At 41.2% G+C, this 13,271-nt stretch overlaps 1 protein-coding gene across 4 annotated transcripts in view; it reads right to left on the reverse strand.

The window, feature by feature from the left end:
• Positions 1-16: 16 nt before the first annotated feature.
• The window catches only part of pargl (poly (ADP-ribose) glycohydrolase, like), a 14,398-nt gene continuing 1,143 nt past the window's right edge, over positions 17-13,271 (reverse strand). For 2 of the 4 annotated variants that reach the window (XM_069166374.1, XM_069166365.1), the window contains 15 exons: positions 7,741-8,414; positions 7,411-7,530; positions 6,325-6,402; positions 6,158-6,229; positions 5,981-6,067; positions 5,195-5,355; positions 5,027-5,106; positions 4,880-4,946; positions 3,891-3,966; positions 3,583-3,730; positions 3,379-3,457; positions 3,186-3,294; positions 2,248-2,347; positions 1,860-1,988; positions 17-1,756 (listed from right to left, as the gene is read on the reverse strand). In XM_069166374.1, the coding sequence (XP_069022475.1) occupies positions 1,641-1,756; positions 1,860-1,988; positions 2,248-2,347; positions 3,186-3,294; positions 3,379-3,457; positions 3,583-3,730; positions 3,891-3,966; positions 4,880-4,946; positions 5,027-5,106; positions 5,195-5,355; positions 5,981-6,067; positions 6,158-6,229; positions 6,325-6,402; positions 7,411-7,530; positions 7,741-8,412 (2,094 nt within the window). In that variant the 5' untranslated portion in view covers positions 8,413-8,414 and the 3' untranslated portion in view covers positions 17-1,640. The other 2 variants (XM_069166358.1, XM_069166384.1) reach the window with 2 other exon arrangements.

A 13,271-nucleotide genomic window follows, 5' to 3' on the forward strand; every position in this document is an offset into this window, starting at 1 on the left:
AATTCAGCTCAGCGTCTCAGGATTTGAAAGAAGTATTTATTTTCATATGCAGGTGCATGTTTTCAACAAATAAAGACTGTTGAACAGGATGATGGAGGTTTTATTTTTTAGCCTTACAGAATATTTGAGGCACTTGTGCAAAAAAGAAAAAAAACGTGTCAGAAAACATGATTAAAAAGGAGTACAGGAAGTTATTGATCATTATGAATCAGCAGTAAGGTGCAACTTATACAGCGTGTCGCTCGGTTAATTCAAAAAAGACATAAAATTCAGTCAAAATTTTAAAAAAAAGATTCCGTTTGATTTACTCGACTGACTCGAGTATCTCCGGTCGTTTCTCTGCCCTCAGTTTTGCCTCGCAGAACTAACACAAATAAAGCTGTGGATATATTGGTGTGCTCTGCTAAAGATGGTGCTAATTAACCGCGCAGGCGGTCTGCTACGCATGCAGTTTGTTTCACGTAGTTTATACAGACACTGAAATATGTTTCTGTCTGTTATTTTACCCATTAATTCACACGTAACACAGGATTTTAAATATAAGTCATTAGTAAGTTGTAAATGTTGTATCTGCAGTTTTACTCTGAAACCGGCCTCGTTTATTTCATGTTCTTGCTGACGTGACAACGGGACGACAGCACACAGGCACGTCAGTGAACCACCTGTCGGGTACGAAGGCGCCTGTTTTGATTGGTTCAGTTGAGCTTCGATTTAAAAAAACATGCTTTTGTGTCACAGCTCGTTCATTCATTCTTCTGCAGTAGAAACCCCGCCCCTTCCCCGCCTCTCCTGGTCACATGACTCCCCTCGCTTGTTCCCCGTTTCCCTCATCAGTTCTGGATTATTTCTCCACTTCCGCCTGCTTCTTTTTGGTCAACACTGTTTCTGTCTCAATTCATGTATTTAAGCTTTCTGTTTTGAGTGCAGGGGAGTTCATCATGAAAATGCGCAGAGAAAAACTGTTGGCTATGGAACGCAGGATGCTTCTTTTATAAACGAGGCCTCCGATCTTCAAGACGGACTGTCCAAATTGTTGTCTGCAGGTAAGCGGAGCAGATTTAGTTTTTTCTAGACATCACCAAACTGTTGTCGCGTAAGCAAGGGTTGCTATGGTAACGACGTACGTGAAGCTACTCTGTTGCCTCGCTTTTGTTGTTACTATCTTTCTTCGCAACTGCGGCCACGATCTGCGGACCCCCCCCCCCCCCCCCCCCCCCCTCCGTGTCCTCCACGCCGCGAGATATTTCTTGATAAATCGACAGAAGTCTCCGCCCCTCCGACTGACGCTTTTCTTATTCCAGCAGCTATATTTGGCCTTAAGAGTGTTATTGTGAATACGTCTCCTGCATTCTGTCGGTGAACTTAAATGTAATCTGAAGCAGCTTTAGTGCATTAATAATGCAACAGTTACTAAAATCACAGCCCTCAAATTACAGTCGTCAAACCTCCGACACCAAACCTGCGTCGGACTAAATCCCTGGTCTCCTTCCTGCATTGATTTTAGCCACTGAAATACTGTAAACTATCAAATAAAGATTGAAAAAAAAAAAGCAAAACTAATTAAATTAAAAAGCAGCAGATGATGTAGCTCCTTCAACTTTTTTTTTTGTGCAATTAAAAACGTTCCTTCCAGATTTTCCTCACAGGTGACTTTTCGAGCGGTGGACGGACTTTCTGATGAACTCGAACAGATCCGTTTGATCGCCGTGCTTCTGCTTCTCGGCACCGAAGCGGTCCAAAATCTTGAACAGTTTCCCTGCGAAGAAGCATTTTGAAAGTTTAACATCACGTTATGAAAGTAGAGGGTGAAGCTACTTTTTATTTTTCTGGATACTTGTAGAAGTGCTGGGAACTCTCACCGACTGTAATGCCCTCCGTGACCAGCAGGTGGTATATCTGCACCAGGCTGCGCTCCAGCCTCACGTCCGTGAAGGTGAAGAAGGCCAAACCTCTCCCGGCCTTCGCTGCCGCCATCAGCTGGATCACGGCTGGACGGGAAAACAGAAAAAGCAACGACGGCGCCGTGAGGTGGGTGGAATTTAAATCTCAACTTCATGATACCTGTTTGAGGAGTGCATTTATGTCTCTAATTTTTTTTTTTTTTTTTAAACGTCACATTTATTCTGAATCTTTTGTTGACAAAAGTCAAGAGTTTGGTCCTAAATTTCGCAACTTTGCCTGCCTCAGACAGTAAAGCAGCCAGTGCACTCAGTAACCAGTGAGTGAATAGATGACAACTGTACTCACCTTTGAGTTGAGCGTCTCCGTTGAAGGCTCCGCAGCCCCACTTGCCCGTGGCGATGGCTGGCTCTTTATGCTTGTGGTGCTTCTGGAACCCGCAGTATGCCTTCAATGACACGGTAAAATCATGTAAAAAATTATAATCACACCTGAAAAAAATCATAGAGTTAAGCAACCACTCTGAATATAAAAATAATCTTTATTTTTGTGTGTACACTTACTTCTTAGTACAGTGTCGAACTAAAGACTTTAAAACTCGGAGTTAATAATTGTGTAATTATGGAGGAAGCACAAAAAGTGTAAACAAAAGGGAAACAGTTTTTTGTACCAGGCTGTAAACATGGGAGGGGATTTACTCGCTTTGGGAGCCAGCGCCAAGTGGCCATTTGAGGAACTGCAGTTCCGTGTTAGCTTCACTTTTCAGGGTTTCAAATAACTGTTTTTTTTTTACCACATAATTCACTGTATGTTATTTATCACTTTGTTAGCCTAGCGTAGCCAGACCCAAATTTACTGCGGGAATATTTTTTTATATATTATAATTTTTTTTTTTTTTTTTTTTAATTGTTTCTAATGAACGCCAGCAGCATGACGGGGCGCCAAGCGCTGAACGTTCTGCTTTGTTTCGTTTTTTTTCGGTCACCAAGAATTGAAAAATTTTCTACTTCGTGTTAAACGCTGCGCTCATCACTGTCACCTTTTTACCCAGGCATCCAATCACAGTGAGGGAGGGGCGGGACAAACGCACTTAACCATTGGTCCGCCCTGAACGAACGCTAATACGAGCAACGTATCCTGACTACAATCACAGCGAGGCGAGGCTACTACGCATTGGAAAATAGTACAAATGAATAAAAACCCTGAAGTTAGTGGGCGTGGCCAAACTTTTGAGGTCAATTTTCAGGTAAAACATCACGTGTCCCACCTCTCCTGACGGACCTCACCTTGTTCAGCTCCCGGACGATATTCTTTACACTGTACTGCTCATATCTGTTTCTGAAGTTGATCGCATCGATGGCCACGATCTGCCTCTGCAGCCGAGACCACTTGTCTCTGGAAAGATCAGAAAACCCAATAAAAATGAAAAATATATATCTCAAATAAACATTTAAAATAGACACATGAAGCTGCTCAGACCTTTCCAGTTTCTCTTCGTAGGGGCAGACCCACTCGAAGGTGTCGCTAAAACCTTCGTGCCTGCTGAACTTCTGCGAGCCTGAGAAACAGACGTTAAAACATACCGTAACATGCAACGTTCGAGTCCTCTAGTTCCCACTGAAACACCTCAAAGATATCTTGTTTCAGCAAATAACTGAAAAACGCTTGGAAAAAAAAATGTACCCGTGATGACGAGACACTCGTTGTCCGCGAGTTTCTCGGTGAAGAGACGAGACACGATCAGCTCCGGATTGATGAGGAACAGGATCTCCTCCTGCACCAGACCGGAGCCCAGCACACCTCCACCAATAGAGCTGCAGGCAAAGTCCACCTGCACGCACAAGTTTCATGGATATAAATCTACTCCCTCGCCTCGTAACTAAATACCTAATTCAAACCAAATTCTAACCCTAAAACAAAAGTCTTAACCCTTAAAAAAAAAAAAAAAAAAAAAAAAAAAAAAAAAACAGCAGCCGTGCGTCAGGTCTCACCTGAAGCATTCCTTCTCCGTCGTCCTCGATGCTGCCGCGCGATGAGACGTGTAGTTTGTGCAGCTTCTCCTCTGACCTGCAGCATTAACGACAACAAGGTTCAGAGAAGACGAGGAGCACTTTTATTAGACATTTATTATCACACCGTGCGAGGCAGATACAGGCAGCAAAATAAACGCAGAGTGGGAGACCTCGACAAAAAAACACAGCGTCTCAGAAAAGCACCAGTTCGACGGTTTAATGAGATGACACGAGACTGAAACTGATTGTTTTTAACGTTCGGTGACTCGTTATGTTTAAAACAGAGCGTTCCCTTTCTGTTGTCCGCAGCTGATATTCGGGTATCATGACATGCTAAGTTCTGCCCGCCCGCTGAGAATTGCATGCAGCTCGCAACACCATGAGGGACGCTGAATAACAACTACCAGACATTATAATGATGTTCCTGTTGTTTAAATGCGATTTTATCTTCTGCGTTGCGTTCATTGATGATGATAAATGATCTGAAGTCTGTAGTTTTTAAACCTTTTGAGTTATTGGTGTTTTAGTTCTAAGAATTAACATCTTATTGATACGTATGATCTGAAATTTACAAGGTTTCCTTCATTAATCTCATTATTTACATTCTTAAAATTTTACTAGAACATCTTAAATCTTATTTCAGGAACCATCTTTTTTTCTTTTTTCTTTTTTTTCTCCTGGATCACATAAACGAAAGCAATAAACATTTATATTGCAAAAAAAAAATAATGGGAGAATCTCAATTCTTACCCCCCCCAAAAAAAATGGAAATTCTCATTTTATCTTACGTTTTAAGTCAACGTCCTACATTTATTCCGATAAACAAATAAAGTTAATTATGTTTATAGATTTAATGGTAAAAGTACCTTCTCCATTTTAAACCATCAACTGTGGTTCTGTGATGTTTACATGAGAAGTTATTGATCTGTAAATGGATTTTTGTAAAAAAAAAAATTAAAAAATATTACTTTTTCCAGTCGGGATCATGTTTGAGGCAGTGCCTCTGGAACGTCACCAGCCCTTCGGGTTTAGATTCTGCAAAAATGTCAACAAAAGGTCACACACGTTCACTGGTGTTTCTCGACAATCAGGCAGCAGAGAAAGGTCAGACTTACTGTCATCCGTCATCACGCTGAAGTAATGCATGATGGCGCGCAGCTTTTGCAACTTCCGATTCGAAAAGTTTCCAAACAGGCTGCGTGCAGAACGAGAACCAACAGTTCAAACTCAAGAGCGGGAATACAGAATAGAGAGATGATGCGGGCGGCCGTGCGCGACCCGACCTGTTGAAGTTGATGCTCGGGTAGTTGTTGTACTCTGCGGTGGGGCTCGTGGTGTTGCGGTGAGGGAAGGTGCAGAAAAACGCGTTGGCGAGCAGGCAGGATATCTGAGGCTGGGACAGAGTGATGGCTGCGGTGTGTCCGCTCTGAAGCAGCGGGATGGCCTGCGGACATGGAAAACACACTTCATCACCGTCATCAGTACTGGGTTTCCTAGTTGTTTCTTTCACAGTAACAACGTCTCCAGGGTGGAAAGGGTGAACAGAATATCTTGTGTAGGGAATTGCTTTCTTTTTTTTTTATTATTTCTTTTTTTTTAATGATTTTGCGTTCAAATGGGAACTCGTGAGCTCGCGGTTACAACACGGGAAGTCGTATGTTTGCCGTTCAAGTGCTTAAGTTGTAAAAACGCTGTTGCTGGGCAACAGCAACATGGACCATGTCTAGAAGCCACAGAGGCTAACAATTTAGCGAGCTAACATAATGCAGGAAATGCAAAGGCGCAGAAAGAAAAGATGAGGCCGTTGGGAAGATCAACACTTTCCTCAGACGTAGGCTTTTAAATAAGTTACAAAAACAAACTCTACGTGACTAAAATTATAATATACTAGCTTAAAATCCAATGACAAATGAACATCCGTGACCCTCGACATATCCGTAAACGTCAGCCAACACGTCACAACTCGTGAACTCGAGGCTTATGGAAGATTTAGAGTTCGGACGTCGTGAATACCACAAGAGGGCGCCGTTCATACGGACTCTTTTCGTGTGTACAGTAAATACGAATACCTTCTTCACTATTTTAGGCAGCTCCAGGGCCAAGGTAGCAATCTTTGGAAACAATTGGTCAAAGTTGCTTTCTGATTTCGCGACACTCTGGGAAAAAAAAAAGATAATTTCTTAACATTAGAGGGTTTAGACACGTAAAATGGATTATTCAATAATTAGAAGTAAGATTGCACAGACCTTAACAAAGGCAGAGAGGGTTTCGAACGACCACTTGCTTCTGTACTTGGGGTTATACTGGAAGATAGCTTTCTGGTGAGAGAGACAATTTGACAAAGCAGAGTTGAAAATTTTGTTTTCTTCAGAGAATCATTACAAAATATTTCAGTGTAAAAATGCGAACGTACCTTCACATCTTCGACGCTCACTGATTTCTTTTTCTCCAGAGCCTTCAGCTGCCTGGAGATCTCGTTCCACCTCGGCGCCTGGTTCATTCCATGCAATGTTATTTATTTTTTACTTTTTATCGTGTCGTTTCTTACCGTAAACCGTAAAAACCGTGCGGTGCATAAAAACTTGTCACGTTTTCTTACAAACCTAGCAATAATCAGAAACTTTGAGGATTCAAAAAAAGATTTAAAAGGAAGTTTTGACACGAGAAAATTATTATTACGATTGAAGTATTTCAGTTTCTGCACTGCTTTCTAAGTTATTAATCAAACTGAAGCGAATCATCCGTCCATCCATTATCTATACCCGCTTCATCCTGAACAGGGTCACGGGGGGAGCCTATCCCAGCTCACTTTGGGCGAAGGCAGGGTTACACCCTGGACATCTCGCCAGTCCATCACAGGGCCGACATTTACAGACGGACGGAAACAAAGACCACTCACGCTCTCATTCACGCCTACGGGCAATTTGTAGAACCACCAATTAACCTGACAAACATGTTTTGTTTTTTTGTTTTTTTTTGGACGGTGGGAGGAAGCTGGAGTACCCGGAGAGAACCCACGCAGGCGCAGGGAGAACATGCAAACTCAGAAAGACCCAGGCCCGGATTCGAACCCGGAACCTTTTCGCCGTGATAACGCTAACCGCTGCAACACTGAAGCAAATCAGTGGAAATGAAAATGGGCGTTCCTCAGGTTTTCCACAGAACATGGGTTTAACACATGCACCGGATATCTGAACTTATCTAAACATTACCTGGAGGAGCCGCATGTGAGAACGTAAATGTACAACACGGTAACACGGACTTTACCCTGCGAGCTCTACGGTACAACGTGTGTGTAATGTCTGACCGAGCCGGCATGTGATTAGAGCAGGTCACTGTCCGCAGAATTCGCAGCGATGAACTGGCTTCCGTCCGCTCAGTCCAGGACAATATTCTCCTCCCCTTCCACTACATTTGATATATATATTTATATATCTATCTGATACGATGGTCGCTGCATTACGTGATTTCTTCAAATCTCAGAGGAATTGTGTGATACCTGTCCCGATGATAGGAAAGTGACATTTCTTTGTGAACACGGCATCTTCACGAAGTTACTGTCCCACAGATCTTTCCCTTCCGCAGCCAGCAGTCCCACTCTGTGGTTGAAAGCCCCCACCTGGAGGACAAAGAGCGCAGTCAAACTCAGAAGACTGCTTTCCTGAGATAAAAGTACCAATAATATAGAGTACGAGTACTCCATCGCGAGTCAAAGTCCTGCATTCGAAATCCTACTAAATAAAAGTACCGCATCGTCGGCAAAATGTAATTCAAGCATCAAAATGGTATTGATGAATCGTCAAAAAGTTGGTAAGAGGAAAAGTCTTACGTGAACGAGGACGGTGTGCTTCTGACCGCAGCTCAGGTCTCCCAGGTCGTTGGTGCACTGTGGAAGTTGCTTCAGTTTGCTGAGCTCACAGCAGGATGAGGCCCCGTCCTCCTCCTGCATCCTGACCGGCCCGTGCCCATCTTCCTGTTCATCTCTTCCTTCCCCGCTCGTCCAGAAGGAGGGTGAGGAGTGTGGGGAGGGTGGGGAGGGTGAGGAGTGTGGGGAGGGTGAGGAGTGTGGGGAGGGTGGGGAGGATGGGAAATAGCTGGCCTGATTCGTGCTGATTTTGGAGGTGCCCTCTATGGCAGGTTTGCGGTTCTCTTCGATAGCCCGTTCGCCGAAGTTCTTGTTGTCGTCATGCGTTGTGATCATCGGGTTCTCTTTGCTGTCACACAGTTTGGACGTCACGTGTCCGTGGTCGTAAGTTTGGGAGTGTCCCTCGCTGGAACTCTCAGTATCTTCCTGTGGTTTGTGTGGCATCTCTTTACCCTTTTGGGGGTCATCAAATTGGGTGCCTTTCTTACCGGTGCATCCCTGCGGCTTGCCCTTCTTGGGACTCACTGCGTGTTCATCCTTCTTTTCTCCCTGCTTGTCGGGCATGTGGGATTCATCAGGTTTGAGGATGGCGTTTATATTGTCACTGTTGTTGCGGTCATGTTTTCGCGCGGCCATCTCTGGGGAATTCAGAAACAGGACAACGCATGAGGTGATCGGGAAGCCATTGTGTGCTTCAGTTTTAACCTCGGCGGAACAGGCTGGACCAGATAAAGTAGACCTGACAAAACCTCACAGACTGCAAAACGCAAGACCTATGAATGTTCCTCCGTCAAAAACAAATAAGAGTCTAAAACCATATTCGGAGCTCAGTGAGGCTGCACTAAGATAACCATTACAAGGTGACGTCCTCAAATGGACTGTTTGACCAAAAGTCCCAAACACCCTCAAAATATTCAGTTTACTGTGATGTACGAAAGAGATAAGCGCCAAAGTGGTGAAATCTGCAAATATTTCGCTTTTTTTTTTTTTAGCTTGAAAAACGACCAAAATGATTAACTGATTATTAAAACAGTAGCAGAATAATACTGTATGCCAGTGCACGTGCAACCTGTAGGGGGCTCCACGTTTCTATATCACACACGTTATGAGACTAAACTGCCACAAAAATCAAATGTTTACGTGTTTAAATCAGGTTTGAAAAGCACAGAAAAACGTTATTTACCCCTTTTAGGAGGTGGATGTTTAACAAAAACGTGTGTGGGAGGAACTTAAAGAAAGTAGACGGAGAATTTCTCTCATATTACCTTATGATTTCTCGATTATTTGAGTATTTATTTTAGTATCATCAGAGCGGTGTCGCTTCAACCAAACACAAGTTGTGTGTCGCACCAATCTTTAAATCATCCGTGTTAAAAAAAAAAATCACATCAAACTACGTCGCGTGCTTTAACTTTGATCGGTTTAAATCCTGTCAATAAACAAGGAAGTAGTTCGCTAAATGAGTAAAAACGCGGAGGTTCAACAGACTCACTTTTCACCGATGTGTCGTCCGATGTGTTCAGATTTATCGTGACTTTTGTTAAAATGAAGTTGTTTTTTTTATCGATGTAGAAGCAGCGGCCGACGAAACACACCCGGAGTGAAGTTCACTTTCTGTTTCAGGCGAAATCGAAAGTAAATAGACGGAGTAGAATAATTTACAGCGTCATTTTAATTCATAATCCCTCAGATTATGAATCGGTTTATAACACAATGCAGGTTGTTGTTGTTGTTGTTGTTGTTGTCGAGATGTTTTTAAAATAATTAATTCTGCTGACTGTAGTGCGGCTCGTGATAATTTTATTGTTGCATTTACAGTGCAGTTTACCAGCGTGAACTGTAATAATTACTGTGAATTAAAAAAAATAAAAAAAATAAAAAAGTGGAACAATCAAAGTAAAATAAACTACACTTTCAAACCGGTTGTCACGGCCGGATTAATCTCCGAGGGGGACCCAGGGCATTTGTTGTTGGGCTCCCCCCCCCCCCCCCCCCCCCCCCTTTAACCCCCACAAAAAATATTTATTATTTCCCCTGGATTATGTAGCCTAATTTTTTTTACGGGAAAAATTAAAACAAAAAATCTTGTTACATCTTCTGAAATGTGGATATAATAGTTTTCCATTTGTAATTACAGTAAATTCAATATTTTTTGGGGTTGTTTACTGTTAATCAGGCAAAGCAAGAAATTAGGAATTCTTCAATTTGGTCTCAGGAAGTAATTATTTGTGTTTATTTTTTATTTTTATTTATTCAACTATTTTCTGACATTTTTTACACGAAACAATAAATCAATCACTAAAGTAAAAAAATCTCAGACACACTAATAATGAAAATAGTTGTTCATTGTAGCCCTACAGTTGTAGTGCGCAGTAATAATATGACCTTGCATTCGTTTTTGTTTTTTTAAAATAACATTTTAATAAAACACAACTACAATACAAGGGAGCAACAAATATGAAATATATATTTACATATATTTCATATAGGCTAATACAATATAATCTAAAACAGAGTTTAGATTTAAAGAAAGAATCTCTCTACAAGACCGGAGCAACAAAACCGAGGGTGAATTTTTAAAGTACTTTTTAATTTATAAAATTGTGATGACCCAAATGATGTGTATAAACCGAAAGCTTTTAGGAGTTTGAGTTTTGAACGCCAGATGGCAGCATTTCTCTTACATCAGATTTGGCAGCTTTGCGGTTGAAAACTTTTTGAACTGGTTTCATAACTTCAGTGTCACAGATTTACTGTTATAAGGCTGTTGTTTAATCTTTAATTTACTGTTTTGATCAGGCAGAAGATGATGACGGAGATGTAAGTCAAAATTCTCCAGTGATTTTACTTTAGCCTCACTTTTGTCGAGCTATTACTTCATCAATCATGTGACTTTATTTGAGGTTTTCTTTGTGTTAATTACACAGAAATAATCTGATAAAATAAAAATGACCAGAATGTAAACTAAGGAAAAATCAGTGCCTTAAGATGGAAAATAGACACATCAGATCTGACTTTTGTACTTCACTGTACTCATTTCTGACAAATTTGTCACGAAAGAAATAATTTTACACATAAATATAAATACTTAGATGACTTCTCACATTTATATTTTAGTACAGTTATTAGTCTGAACTGGAAAGATCGCTTAAATACTTGATTGACAGGTTAATTAAACAATAACATCAGTTTTTTAAGAAAAAGTTTAGCAAACTGTAATTAACATTTTAAACTATTTAATACATTTTATAGACTATAAAATGAACGGATTAATTAAGAAAACACAGATAGTGCCTCTTTTATACAATAAAAAAAAATCAATATTCTTGTTTTTTTAAGGAAACAAGAAATCTAAATATGTTAAACTGAGTTTCAGGGAATAATAACAGACACTTTTCACTTGTTTTCTGGCATTTTTGAAAAAACAATCAATTGATTATTAAAAAAAAAAGTGACTGTCAGAAATGAACACAATGACTAATACAAATGCCCAGATAAATTCTCACACTTGTATTTTAGTATAACACTTGATTTGAGCTGTGACAATTGATTATCAGGTTAATCGAACAATCGTTTCATGAATTTTTCAAGCAAAAGGCTGTTTGAAAAGTGTCAGCTTCAGTTTTAGGAAACTGTGATGAGCATTTTGACCTGTTCCAGCCTCTTAAATGTCACTGAAATGACGTTTAGTGGTTTAAATGTAAATACTGATACTGTCAAATCTGTCAAGATTTAGAGTCACAGCAGAGAAGTTCAGCTCCGGTCCAGCTGCTCCAGCTGTTCGGATCAACGCGCCTCCGTCAGGACTCGGCCTGAGGAACATTTGGTTGCCACGGCTGCGGCGATCGTAACTGCCAGATGGTCGTAGGAGTGAGATGTTAAAAAACGATGAAGAATCGAGAGGTTCCCAGTTCGCGCTGACGGAGACAAAACTGGGAGTAAAAATGACTCCATCGGATCGCCCGAACGGATACCGTCGGCACCATCTGTGTGAACGGAGGGTCACACAGATGGTGCTGATGGAGCTGGAAGAAGGAGGGGAGGATTCATCTGCCCGAGCAGTGACGATAGATGTAGTACAAGAGTTCATTATAGTGGAGCAGGAGTATAAATCAGAGAGATCGTGCTTCAATTAGGAGTATTACTTTATCAAATATTATTATTTTTCAGCTGCTTTAGGAAGCTGTTATTTTAAACTATTTACAGATGAAATCAATTGATTCACTCATGTAATCTTTTTTTTTTTATCAACTCATTCAGAAACTATTATTTGCTATTTTTCATATTTTTCTATGATATTAAACTTTATAGACTAAATAATGAACTGATTACTAAAAAAAGCACCTGAAGTCACTCGTTTCGGCCTCTTAAATGCGACTGTTTTATTAGTTTTATATGATCATAAACTCAATATTATTGTATTTTTCAGACAAAAATATGTTAATTTGGGCTTCAGGGAATATCAACAGGCTTTTTTTTTTTTTTTTTTACTGTTTTCTGGCATTTTATACACTGAAAAATCAAATGATTATTAAGGAAAATAACTGTCAGACAGAATGATTGTGCAGGACTATTATGTGGCTTTATTTGAATTTTCCTGCTTTAATTGCTTAATCAATTAAGAAATAATCTAATATTTGATGTGGAAATTGGTCCTCTGAGATGAAAACAGAAGTGATTCTAAATTTGACAACAAATCTGCAGTCAACCAGATGATGAAGACGGAAACAGAAGAAGAGATGATGATGATGATGATGGTGATGGTGGTGGTAGTGGTGGTGGTGGTGGTGGTGACACTGTGTGGGGGTGAAAACCAGGATCCTGTGTGGTTACATGACAGTAGAGTAGTGGAGCAGCTGAGAAGAGGAGGAGGAGGAGGAGGTGGAGGAGGAAGAGGACCTCCTCCTCTTCCTCCTCCTCCTCCTTGGCCATCCTGCGTCTGTGTTATTCTGGGTCAGCCATTTCCCTGGAATGCTCTGCCTGCTGCCAGAGAGAGAAGTCACTGCACAGGAACGCACACACAACAACGCAGGGATGACTTAAAAAGGCCTGAAAGTGAGGCGTCTCTGCCGTGTGTCACACACACACACGCACGCACACACACACACACACACACGTCTCCTCGCTTTCAGCACTTCCTCCAAATAACAGTCGTGAAAAAAAGATGTCTGCCTCCCCATTTTTTTTTTAGATTTGAACCTGCAGCACCATCTAAAATCTGCTTTTCTTCTTCCTCCTGGAGGTCAGATTGTTGCAGCAGGGTCAACGCTTCAGTGTGTGTGTGCGTGTGTATGTGTGTGTGCGTGTGCGTGTGTGCGTGCCTCTGTCCTGTGACATTGTGAAATGACTGCAGTGGGTATGAATTGTGTGTGATTGTACTATGCGGCAGGTCGTTGGGGGAGGAAGCAGCTGCAGAGTGTAAAAGGTGGTGTGTGTGTGTGTGTGTGTGTGTGTGTGTGTGTGTGTGTGTAGGTTGATATGGATAGTGTAGAGAG

This window comes from Embiotoca jacksoni, unplaced genomic scaffold, assembly GCF_022577435.1.
Source record: "Embiotoca jacksoni isolate LCO1_2020_lvr unplaced genomic scaffold, fEmbJac1.0.p SCAF_10, whole genome shotgun sequence".
NCBI classification, from domain to species: Eukaryota; Metazoa; Chordata; class Actinopteri; family Embiotocidae; genus Embiotoca; species Embiotoca jacksoni.